The 13795-nt window shown below is 35.6% G+C and overlaps 1 protein-coding gene across 6 annotated transcripts in view; it reads right to left on the bottom strand.

Moving 5' to 3' along the window:
- The window catches only part of CDK14 (cyclin dependent kinase 14), a 289922-nt gene that overhangs the window by 113719 nt on the left and 162408 nt on the right, over positions 1 to 13795 (bottom strand). For all 6 annotated transcript variants that reach the window (XM_081344348.1, XM_081344350.1, XM_081344345.1 and 3 more), the window contains one exon: positions 4484 to 4547. In XM_081344348.1, the coding sequence (XP_081200474.1) occupies positions 4484 to 4547 (64 nt within the window). The remainder of the gene's footprint in view (positions 1 to 4483; positions 4548 to 13795) is intronic.

Here is a 13795-nt window from a genome sequence, read left to right as displayed (position 1 = left end):
GGTCGGTCAAATGAGGAGCCAGATTGCTGAGGGCAATACACTGACATTGTAAACTGTTTAAAGTATGCTGTAAGCACTACGAAGCAGTATATATTAGTCTAAGTGTTATTACTATTGGCAATTTTCTCTAGCTTAGTAGTCAGCTCTATGCTTTTCATATTATATTCCCACTTTGTACATCCTAATTACATTGAAGCAATTCTGGTATTCAAAAGAATAGATCAAAGCAATGTTACAAAAATTGATTTTGAAAAATTTGGATATCAGTTTGAGATTAATGAGTCCATATCCAATTCACTATTTCAGAAAATACAATATGTAACTCTTTTCTTTAGGAACAACACACTGATTTATTGGCTAAGTACATTGTTCTTTTACAGCTCTAAAACATTGAGCTGAGATGCTTCAGCTCCTATTACAATTCCTAATAAGGTATAAAATTGCATTTTGGTTTCTTGATAAAAGAGATGCCAAAATGGGATGAGAAAAGAAGTGTGATGTTTCTAATCATTGTTAAAAGTCTCCTAGGACTGTCTTGAAGAGATAATATAGGACTTAAGATATTTCTAGACTAGCTGAGTATAAAAATTTGGGGGGAGAGAAAAATACAGAGGGAAAGAAGTAAATAGGTGGCCCAAAAGCCATGTTCTCCCTAGCTAAAGTTAACATGTAGAATATCTACGGGAAGGCACCACAGACTGTTCATTCAAGCATCTTCATAATATTTCTTACCAAATACATACGTAATAAAAACATACATAAATTTCAAGCAAAGAATGATTCCTGATAAAGAAAAGAATCTCTGATCAAATGTTAAATTAAATATTTATATAATTTAACTTTAAGTTTATTAGAAATCATAATCTGCATTTTGCAATGACTTTTTTCTACTAACACACTAAACCTTGAGATGGTGCTTCTGTTCATATAACCAGTATCTTTCAAAAATTGTGTGTGTGTGTGTGTATGTATACATACACATACACACACACACACACGTAAATTTTTGGATTGCTAACAAAGAATTAAAGGGAGACTGATATAGCTATTTCAAACTTATTTGTTCTCATCAGTCAGCCACACCCTTCTGAGATTCGAACCTGGACTGATTGCACATTAGGCAGTTGCTTTAACCTCTAGGCCACAGGCTCTTTCTTACTTTGTCAGCTGCATCGGGGAGGGAAGAGACAGGGGAGATATGTCTTGAGTATTTTGAACACCTTGTCAGCCCAAATGTTTTTGCCTGTATCAGCCCAAACTACATACATACATACACATATACATACACACACACACACACACACACACACACACACACACACACACACACACACACATATATATATATATATGTGTGTTTTCTGAGGTTTTCGCGGGTGCCTGTATGTGGATCCTTGGTTTTTCGGGTTTTTTCCCCGCGTAGAACTAAAGGTGTAGGCGCAACGTTTCGACGGAATCCCATCCGTCATCATCAGGCTTTAGCTTCCTTCTTCTGGGAGAAGCATGTGGCTGTTTGTTCCTCTTTTTTAAAATCCCATGACGGATGGGATTCCGTCGAAACGTTGCGCCTACACCTTTAGTTCTACGCGGGGAAAAACCCGAAAAACCAAGGATCCATATATATATATATATATATATATATATATATATATATATATATATATATATATATATATATATATATATATATATATATATATATATACACACCAATATCACAGTAGTCCAAGTCTATGCCCCAACCACCAGTGCTGAAGAGGATGAAATTGACCGGTTCTATGAAGCCCTACAGCACCTTATAGAACTAACACCAAAAAATGATGTCCTTATCATCATGGGGGATTGGAATGCTAAAGTAGGAAGCCAAAAGATAACTGGAATAACAGGCAAGTTTGGCCTTGGAGTACAAAATGAAGCAGGGCACAGGCTGATAGAATTTTGTCAAGAGAATACGATGGTCATAGCAAACACTCTTTTCCAACAACCCAAGAGACGGCTCTACACATGGACATCACCAGACGGTCAACACAGAAATCAGATTGACTATATGCTCTGCAGCCAAAGATGGAGAAGCTCTATACAGTCAGTAAAAACAAGACCAGGAGCTGACTGTGGCTCAGACCATGAGCTTCTCCTTGCAAAGTTTAAGCTTAAACTGAAGAAAGTAGGGAAAAGCACTAGGCCACTCAGGTATGAATTAAATCATATCCCTGTTGAATATACAGTAGAGGTGACAAATAGATTTAAGGAATTAGATCTGATAGACAGAGTGCCTGAAGAACTATGGACAGAGGTTCGCGACATTGTACAACAGGTAGCAACCAAAACCATCCCAAAGAAAAAGAAATGCAAGAAAGCAAAATGGCTGTCTGAGGAAGCTTTGCAAATAGCTAAGGAAAGGAGGGAAGCGAAAGGCAAGGGAGAAAAACATACATATGCCCAATTGAATGCAGAATTCCAGAGAATAGCTAGAAGAGATAAGAATGCCTTCTTAAATGAACAGTGCAAAGAAATAGAAGAAAACAATAGAATAGGGAGGACCAGAGATCTTTTCAAGAAAATTGGACAGATGAAGGGAACGTTTAATGCAAAAATGGGCATGATAAAGGACCAAAATGGCAGGGACCTAACAGAGGCAGAAGAGATTAAGAAGAGGTGGCAAAATTACACAGAAGAACTATACAAGAATGAGCTTAATGTCCCTGATAATCACAATGAGGTGGTCACTGACCTCGAGCCAGACATCCTAGAATGTGAAGTGAAGTGGGCCTTAGAAAAGCTGAGCAACAACAAAGCTAGTGGAGGTGACAGTATTCCAGCTGAGCTATTCAAAATCTTAAAAGACAGTGCAGTAAAAGTGCTACACTCAATTTGCCAGCAAATTTGGAAAACTCAACAGTGGCCACAGGATTGGAAAAGATCAGTTTACATTCCAATTCCAAAGAAAGGCAGTGCCAAAGAATGTTCAAACTATCGCACCATTGCACTCATTTCTCATGCTAGTAAAGTCATGCTTAAAATCCTACAAGCTAGACTTCAGCAGTATGTGGATCGAGAACTACCAGAAGTACAGGCAGGATTTCGAAGAGGCAGAGGAACTAGAGATCAAATTGCCAACATACGCTGGATCATGGAGAAAGCTAGGGAGTTCCAGAAAGACATCTACTTCTGCTTCATTGACTATGCTAAAGCCTTTGATTGTGTGGATCATAACAAACTGTGGCAAGTTCTTAAAGAGATGGGAGTACCAGACCATCTTATTTGTCTCTTGAGAAACCTATATGCGGGTCAAGAAGCAACAGTGAGAACTGGACATGGAACCACTGATTGGTTCAAAATTGGGAAAGGAGTCCGGCAAGGCTGTATACTGTCGCCCTGCCTATTTAACTTATATGCAGAGCACATCATGAGAAAGGCAGGGCTAGATGAATCAAAAGTTGGAATTAAGATTGCCGGAAGAAATATCAACAACCTTAGATACGCAGATGATACCACTCTAATGGCAGAAAGTGAAGAAGAACTAAAGAGCCTCTTGTTGCGGGTGAAGAAGGAGAGTGCAAAAGTTGGGTTGAAACTTAACATTAAGAAAACCAAGATCATGGCATCTGGCCCTCTCAATTCCTGGCAAATAGATGGGGAAGAAATGGAGGTAGTGACAGATTTTATTTTCCTGGGCTCCAAGATCACTGCAGATGGGGACTGTAGCCAAGAAATTAAAAGACGCTTGCTCCTGGGGAGGAAAGCCATGGCAAATCTAGACAGCACACTAAAAAGCAGAGACATCACCCTGTCAACAAAAGTGCGTATAGTCAAGGCTATGGTCTTCCCAGTTGCAATGTATGGCAGTGAAAGTTGGACCATAAGAAAGGCTGAGCGCCAAAGAATTGAGGCCTTTGAACTATGGTGCTGGAGAAGACTCCTGCGAGTCCCTTGGACTGCAAGGCGATCAAACCGGTCAGTCCTAGAGGAGATCAATCCTGACTGCTCTTTAGAAGGCCAGATCCTGAAGCTAAAACTCAAATACTTTGGCCACCTAATGAGAAGGAAGGACTCACTGGAGAAGAGCCTAATGCTGGGAAAGATCGAGGGCAATAGAAGAAGGGGACGACAGAGAATGAGGTGGCTGGATGGAGTCACTGAAGCAGTAGGCGTGAGCTTAAATGGACTCCAGAAGATGGTAGAGGACAGGAAGGCCTGGAGGAATGTTGTCCATAGGGTCGCGATGGGTCGGACACGACTTCGCAGCTAACAACAACAACAAATATATACACACACACACACACACACACACACATACACACACACACATATATATATACATACATACATTACACACACACACACAAACACACACACACACACACACACATATATGTTTTCTGAGGTTTTCGCGGGTGTTTGTATGTAGATCTTTGGTCATTCGGGTTTTTTCCCACGTAGAATTTATATATATAAACAAACTTTAATAGCATGCAAAACCAACCTGGCTTGAAATGTGGTAGAACATGAACTCCAGGCCATGACTCTTCATTTGGAGTTCCTAAAACCTGGAAAGCAGACAAACAAAAATATTTATTCATTTTTATGTAGATGATCACTTATTATGAAGCATTTTAAACTTGGATTAATAAGAGTTAAACTTATATACAATTTATATAATTTATAAATATCAGTCAAACTTTATGATTATTTTGTCACAAATTATTTATACATAGAAAGTTATTATCCTTAATTATTATTACCTAATTAAAAGGACAGTGATGCTACTAATTCAAAAATGAAGTGTATGCACATATAAAATGTAAGTGTATTATATAAAATGATGAATTACTTAATTTATTTAAACTGAATACTCTGTGCACACAGACAGATTGCCTTAAAGCCTTTAAATCTACTATCAATATTTAGTATGCCCAGCAGATGGAAGCAGACAATTTAATTTACAAAGTCCTTTACTCTTATAGCAACTTATTACTGTATTTCTCAAAACAACACTAGATTTTTCCCTAAATAACTTAATTCTCTAAAATGGGCGGATAATCTTAGATTTGTTGGAAATATAATATTATGAGACAGAAAAGTTTCCATTGACAATTTGTGCATGCAGGTGCATTAAATTCAGGGCTGCCTTCCTTAGAAGACAATATGGCTTTAGTAAGTTAATATCAAGAAACCTAACTTCTTGATGAAAAACCTGATCCTACTATATATAGCTATATTTTAAAAAGTAATGAGTTGCAAGATTTCATATACCATAACTATTTCATCAGTCACAAAAAATATAAAATGTAAACTAATTACTAGAAACTAATTTTACATTTTGAAATTATTTTTAATCTTAATCTTTTAATCTAATTTTCCAGGAAAAGTAATTTACAATTAAAAGAACCTATATTTAACATGGACAATATATGTCTAAATATATATGCATCTGCATGTGAGATGTATTGACTACAGCTTACCAATGTGAAATCAACAAAGGTTACAACCGATTTTGCTAAGTGTAATCAATTCTAATCTACAACAATTTTCTTAGATTTTGTAGATTATCTGACACTAGTTCAATTCCCACATTTTTTGAAGGAACCAACATTGTTCTCAGTTTTTAAAAATATTTTACACAGGTAGAAATCCAATTACAAAATAATAACACTTTCAGAGTGAACCACAAAGCAATAAATAGACCACAAAATTGGGGTGGGGGTGGGGGAAGCAGCTGTTGCCAGATCTCACTTAGACAACTTCTCCAAGTAACTACTTTACTTTCTCAAAAGATAATTTAAGAACTGAACCCAAAGAAGAAAGCAAAATAAAACTTCAAAAAAATTACAAATTCTTCTGTTCCGTTGACATCTTCTTATATTTACTCAACATATATGTATTTTTTTCAAGCATCTAGAAGCACACCAAATCAATCCATCTTTTAAAAAAAGTTAGCAGATAGGGTCAAGGTTATGGAATACTTTGAGTGCCACATAATAGTATCAGTCTAATTTCTCTAAACTTTTTTTTTAAGACAGGAAAAAAGTTTGTATCATTTGCGTATGCAACTTTCACTAACATAAGTCTTTGTTCTTTGAAGAAATATGTAATCTGAAGGTAAGAACTAAATATTTACTAATAACTTTAATGCTGCATACGTGGTTTTTTCAAGAGTGAGCAAACTACTACTGCCAGAAGAATGAAGGCATTGTTTGAGATGAACCTGATCATGGTAAAAGGAGGTTCTTCCTATATTTTTCCCCTACAGATCATTTTGGTTAGCCTGAGGAAGAATCTAAAATCAGCAAATAAGATAAGAAAGCTCTTTTATGGACAGTTTAGATGTTAGTAAAAGGATTCTCCTAAAATATTATGCTAAGAGGCTGCTCCAGAGAGACATAGTTGTAATAGTTTGCTTTGCAAAGGCCTAAAAATCAATGTATGCAGAACTCTATCATGCAACTTTCACTAAGCCAAATTCTGATGGACATAGGAAACTTGCTGTTATAATATTAAGAATTTCTGAAAAAACTTTAAAGCCAAATGAAAATTCCTCCATACCACTCAAAATGTATGATGTTGATAGCCTTCTTAAAAGATTCTGTCTACCTTCACATCAGAAATTAAAATAGCTATTTCTAGAATTCCTAAGGTCAAGACTCATCCAAATAGCCCATTACTATCAAGTAGGTGCAGACCTTCAGACCATAAGGAACTTTCTTTGGATCCACATATTAGATAAGGAAATATTCCATCATCCCTACAGCTGAATGGAATTTGTTTAGTCATTTGTTTTGGTTCTTATAGAAAGGGTTCAGAATGAACTACAAGGTATGGTTAAAGTAAGCAAGATTTTGTAAACTAATTTCAACCATGACTTCAAACAGATTTTATTGTCAAAATTGCATGTTAAAATTACCATATAAAATATAATTAGATAAAAATTATAGCTTAGCAATAAGTAGATTATGACCAAAACAGGCCAGATTCTTTTGTAACAATTGACTGTATATTTTGACCTTCCTTTTTTGTGGGACATGACTTTGCAATTTGTTACCAATATTAATATTCAAGAAATTAATTGTGGATAGCTTTCACTTGCTTCTTTCTGGCATTTAATGCCAGAAAAGATAGGCAAAATACTAACAGAAAGTATCAGGAAGGGAAACTAAACTACATCAAATGCAACATAGTAAAAGTTGTCAATCTTCTGTACTTGAGCATTTCATAAAATATGCATGTTGCCTAACACAATCACTTGGAAACTATTAATTCTGAACAAAATATATCTGTTTATGCATAACTAAAAATGCAAAGCAGCCTGGACAAAACCAACAAGAACTGAGCATTATTCAGTTCCTTCCAAAGTCACTAAAATGAGGACCCAGATTGTTTGGGACAATATGCTTACTCTTTAAACTGCTTAGGAAGGTCTGTAAAGCACTGTGAATCAATATATAAGTCTAATTGCTATTGCTAATTATTATTCAATTTGGAAGGGTAGAATTTTCAGAAAATCCTATACGGCAGGGGTGTCAAACTCGCAATGTCACGTGATGTGGCACGAGGTATCATGACTTTTTTTCTATTGCCAGCAATGGGGTGGGTGCGGTTTCACCATGACACATCTGGCCCATGGGCTGGCAGTTTGATACCCCTGCTATAAGAGATAGAGTGAATGTTAGAATGGTTAATAGGTGACCATGACATCATTTTTAAAAATTTAATAGGAACTGATAGTGTGTGGAATTGATTGAGTTGTTGAACCACCTCAATCATTTCATACCTCCTTTCATCAGATCCCTGTTTTTTTTTAGTTATAATTACCACAATAAAGGATCAAGAAGGTATTCAAGGCAAGAAGTTTGTACTTTTTTCCTACAGTATTTGCAAGGAGAACAAGAAAAACACTATGTGAGTCTAATTATTGTCCCTAATAACCATTTAAAACTATTTCATTTTCTTGAATTATTAAAAAATTATACTAATATACACTCCATCACACAGAACATGATCATTCTGTATTTTGCTACTTTGGTCTCAAATCAAGAAGGCTTGCAAATACTTTATTCATAAAATCTAAATATTGTCTGGATAAATGATGCTAAGCTCAATTTTGTTCCATTATTACAAAATGGAACATATTGTTGGATGCTACAATTTAACTAGAAATTGTTCCTTGATGTAGGTATTCTTTTTAAAAAAAATCATGTGGAAAAGTTGGTTTTTGAAATTTGTTTCCTTTGATTTAATAGATGTGTCAGGACCCATCCCAAACCACGTCTTAGGAAGACAAAAACTCTTAAGAGTCAGTTCTAGTCCAAAAGGAATCTTTACTAGGACATGCTTGGTTGTGGGAATACAAGACAGGACTTAGTATTGTTTTACAAATTGAAATTTTATAAAGGGTACCCGGTTCAACCCCCCTTCCCTCAACCCCATTTGGTCAGCCCACATCCTTCTACTTTGTGTCATCCCTTTCGTGGGGGAAAAAAGGAACTTCGAATCTTTATGGTTATTGCCTTCTTCCTCTCCAGAATTAAAAGAAAACAAAAGCCAGATACCTTCTTCTCTAACCCTCCCTTTTGATCCCCCCAGTTCAAAAGGTTTCCTTGGTCTTTGAAATAACCTAAGGCAGGCTGAATCCACATATGCTCCTCCTTCCTCGGGAGATGGCAGAATCCATATGGTGGGGGGATAATGTTTTAAACATACATTTATGAATGTGATATAAATGGATTCTGACAAGATGCTTTAAAGACCTGGCATTACTGATACATTTACTGATTGCATTTGTTAAAAAAAATTCCATCACTGTATTTGGTATTTTTTACTACATGAACAAGGCAGGAAAAAAAACCTTTTGCTGAGTCGTAAAATTATTAGCTGTGTTGTTATCCATATATCTACCTTTGTTCCTTCCTTCCTCCCTCCCTCCCTCCCTCCCTCCCTGATTGCCTCCCTGCCTACTTAAGATAACTCTCACACATAAACATATAGTTCCAAAACCTAAAAAACCCTCTTTTTTAGAAAAAGATCACATTTGGCATTCTGAGATCCTATTGTAGGATTTATTTTTTTATTTTTTTTATTTTAATTCCATTTATATCCTGCCCTTCTCCAAAGACTCAGGGCGGCTTACAAGCTTAGCAGTAGCCTTCATTCTATGTATATGCCTGCTTATTAGGGCTTTCATTTTTCCAGGTCCTTTTCAAGAACCATCCCAGATCTCCCTTCTGCAGACTAAACCACCCCAGGGAATCAAAGCACCAATTGTCCAGGCCTACATCAAATATTCCATCTCAGACTTCCGATTTGTCATGCAGCCGCTATGGACGTCTGGGAGACTTGCTCTCTCTCCCCTGTCCAGTTTCACATTCCTGGGGGGGGGGCTGAAAAGGGCCGAAAGTCGCCCTGAAGAGGTGACCAGCAAGGAGGGGCGCTCGCTGGATCGTGGGAGAGCCGCAACTCTCCCGTTGGACCTGGCAGTCCCTCCAAAACGGCAGACGAAAGGACCGGCCATTATGGCTCGTCCCTAGGCTATGAACAACCGAAGTCACATTTTCCACCAGGCAACTCTTAAAGCAGCACGGAAAGGACTGGGCGAGATCTACCTCTTTTACACTCTAATTATTTTCTGTACCTCCTTAAGCTGCTAAGCATTCTCCCCCCTGCGGTGAGAGAAGGGGGACTTTAGCCCTCCCTCTAGAAAGAGCAGTGACTAAATACCCAGGGGCATATTAAACGTTGAAAAAATAACTGAATCCCAATTGGAACTTCACTTCTTTTTTTTTCTTTAATCCCATTTATATCCTGCCCTTCTCCGAAGACTCAGGGCGGCTTACAATTTAAAGCACAAATCAATGTGCTTAGCAATAGCCTTCATTCTATGTATATGCCTGCTTATTAGGGCTTTCGCCCCCCCCCCCAAGCGGCATTATTACAAAGTCAGCTTAATTGCCCCCAACAATCTGGGTCCTCATTTTACCTACCTCGGAAGGATGGAAGGCTGAGTCAACCTTGAGCCTGGTGGGATGCGAACCTGCACCAATTGCAGGCAGCTGGTGTTACTTAAGGTGGCATTAGCCCACTGCTCCACCAAGGCTCTCCACCAAGGATTTGGGCTTTTTGGTGGAGGGATACTTGCTTATTTGCAAAACAGTTATCATCATGGATATGAAAAAAGAATCTGCTGAAATAGCTTCTGCCAACTTATTTAACCCTTCAGGATGCTTTTTACCATGATACCTTATTTTGTCATTCTTTCTCTGGATAGTTTCAAAGCATTAAGCTGCAGGTATTCACTTTATTTTTTAAGACTGTTGATAGATTTAAATGGAACATTTTATTTTGTACTAATTAAAATTACCTAAAAAGAAAGTATAGATAGGTGGATCAAGGTGACTGAGAAATATTCAACAAATATTCACAAATCTTAATGTAGAAATCCCAATCTTTGTAATTCCTATTGTTTAAATAAATAAACAAGTAGGTACATCTTTGCCTGAAATTTTAGTAATACTGATCTCTTATAACTAGACCACTTTTATCAAAGTCCAGGGGATAAAACTTACTAAGTTTTATGTGTCAGGTTTCAAGAATGTGTATAACATTAATTTTTCAGTTGGGAAACCAAATAAGAGGATCTTCTATTTTAGGGGAAAAGGCTCTCCAATTGTTATAAAATGCACACATTGATCAGAGAAGGTTTTATTGAATAAACCTAATATATTTAACCTAATATATGTAAGGGGCAGTATTAATTCTGAGAGAAAATTGAGAAAAAGGAATAGGGAGTAATTTTTATTAACATTTTATGGATCATACAACTATCAGTAGGAAAGGTATCTAAACCTTTTAAAAAGGCCATCGGTTTAGGGTGTTATCATAAAATAGTTTATAAAGTTTTTCTCAATTAATTCCAAAACCATAAAACTCATAAAAAGTCCAGAAAACCTATCAATGTATCAATGCATTTAAAATATCTGTTTTAAAAATCCATATGTACTCCTAAAAACTAAGGCTTGACCAAATTCTGAGTCCTGTTGTAATGCAGCTTTGTTACTCTGAGTCAAGAAGCATTCTATAGGATGCATGCTAATAACCTCACTCAACATGAATGGATATAGTGATGTTGATTTGCTATAGGGTCACAGCTGGTGTCAGCCAAAGTTGGAAATAGATGCTTACACATCCAGTGGGAGTACATTTTCACACTCTACAGACCTAAATTTTAAAAGAAGCGTAAGACCATCCACTCTAAATCTGAACCAAATGTCAAGCCACCACCTGTATTTCCATCTGGTCTGGATTAAGTTTCAGCTCATTATATCCTATCCAGTCCTTCATAGCAGTCAATTAATACCCCAAAGTTTTCACTGTCTTCCTAGAATCAAATGTAAATGAGAACAAATTCGGTATTTCCAAGAGGAATGAACAAAGATCTTTCAGTACAATGCTCCAATGCGTACACTATTCCTCTTTTAATTTGCTGTGCCAATTTTATTTTATTTTGTTTTTATTTTTATTCCATTTATATCCCGCCCTTCTCCGAAGACTCAGGGCGGCTTACAAGCTTAGCAGTAGCCTTCATTCTATGTATTTGCCTGCTTATTAGGGCTTTCACACACACCCCAAGCGGCATTATTACAAAGTCAGCTTAATTGCCCCCAACAATCTGGGTCCTCATTTTACCTACCTCGGAAGGATGGAAGGCTGAGTCAACCTTGAGCCTGGTGGGATGCGAACTTGCACTAATCCAACAGATTTAATTTATGTTTTATTATTTCCATTTCTCTTTTCAGTATCTTCTTTTGCGGATTCATTTGCAGTTCCGATTCTAATTTTTCAATTTTTTCCCTTTTTTGTTTTTATTTTTTTCCCGCCATGTATGTTATAGCTATACCTCTAAAGTATGGTTTGGCTGTATCCCATGTGTTTTGTAATGCTGTATCTTCTTTTTTGTTTTCTTTAAAAAAAATTCCATTTCTTTTGTTGCTATAAATTCTTTTTCTTTTAATAGAGATTGATTCAAAGTCCTTTTGATATTACTTTCCATGTCATTTTTAAGGGATTGTGGTCTGCCCATACACCTGGTTCTATCTCAATCTCCTGCATGCTTGTTCTCAATTCAGATGTCATCCAAATCATGTCAGTTCTGGACCAGGATTGATGACTATTTGAATAAAATGTCTATTGTAATTTTCCTGGATTAATTTCCCTCCAGACATCCTGTATCCCAATTTCCTCTATCATATTAAAAAAAGTCATAGGTACAAAACAAAACTGTTTTGAAAATGCAAACAAACCAGGAATATGATTAGCTTACAAACTTTAAAAAAAGAAGAAACTGATAAATAACTTAGTAGATAAAAAGGTTGCTTACAATTTAAAAATGAAGAAATAAAAAGATAATTAAAGAATACTATAAGAAACTGTATAATATAGAAGAAATTTCATGGGAGAAAATGATTCAATATCTAGAAGAAAATAATCTTTCAAAAATTTCAGAAACTTTTAAAACCATGCAAGAGGAAAAAAATAACATCGATGGAAATAACAGAGGCTATAAGAAGTAAAAAAATGAGAAAACACCGGGGCCAGATGGACTACCAGCTGAACTATATAAATCTTTACAAGATATATTAAGTGAACCATTGAAGGATGTGTGCAATGAATTTTTGTTGGAGGCAAAACTCCCAAATACATGGACAGAAGCAAATATTACCTTAATACCAAAAGAAGATTCAGACTTGACACAGATAAAAAATTACAGACCGATATCATTATTAAATGTGGATTATAAATTTTTTACTTCTATAATAGCAGAGAGACTGAAATTTTTTTAAACTGAATTTATACATTCAGACCAAAATGGATTTTTACCAAAGAGACAAATTAAAAATAATTTAAAAGTCATAATGGACATATTGGAATACTATGAATTAGATCCAGGGAAACAATTGGCACTAATATTTTTAGATGCCCAAAAGGCATTTGATAATATTTCCTGGCAATTTATAAATCAGCAATTAAAAATAATGGACTTTGGACAAAACTTTATAAATATGATTAAAACAATATGCAATAAACAAACAGCAAAAGTGATTGTAAATGGAGATTACACAAAGAACTTTGAGATATGAAAAGATACAAGGCAAGGATGTCCATTATCGCCATTGTTATTTATTTTAACCTTGGAAGTTCTAAATAGAAATATTAGACAAGATAGAAAAATTAAAGGACTAGAAATAAAAGGTGAAACATACAAATTACAAGCATTTATAGATGACTTGGTATTTATTTTAGAAGAACCTTTGGAGATGATTCCTAAATTACTGGGAAAGATAGAACAGTACGAAGAAATAGCAGGACTGAAAATAAACAGAGAAAAAACTAAAGTAATAGTTAAAAATCTCTCAGCAAAAAAAAACTACTGTCAGAAAAAATAAAACTACAAATAGTTAAAAAGGTTAAATACCTGGGAATATACTTAACAGCAAGATGTGCAAAGATAAAAGAAGATAATTGTACAAAATTATTGAACCAAATAAGAGTGGACTTGGAAAAATGGAAAAACTTGCAATTGTCAATACTAGGAAGAATTGCTACACTGAAAATGAATATATTACTGAAAATTTTATTTCTATTCCAAACAATACCTATAAAACTTGAGAAAAAATTCTTTGAAGATTTATATTCATTAATCTTGAAATTTATTTGGCAAGGAAAGAAAGCTAGAATCAAGATGAAAATGTTACAAGATAGGTAAAAGAATGGATAATTCTTAGAAACAAAAGGTTGTTATATTTGG

Source organism: Vipera berus (assembly GCF_964194415.1).
Source record: "Vipera berus genome assembly, chromosome: Z".
Lineage (NCBI taxonomy): Eukaryota > Metazoa > Chordata > Lepidosauria > Squamata > Viperidae > Vipera > Vipera berus.
The sequence above is the reverse complement of the archived record's forward strand: the minus strand, read 5'-3'. Positions and strand labels throughout refer to the sequence as shown.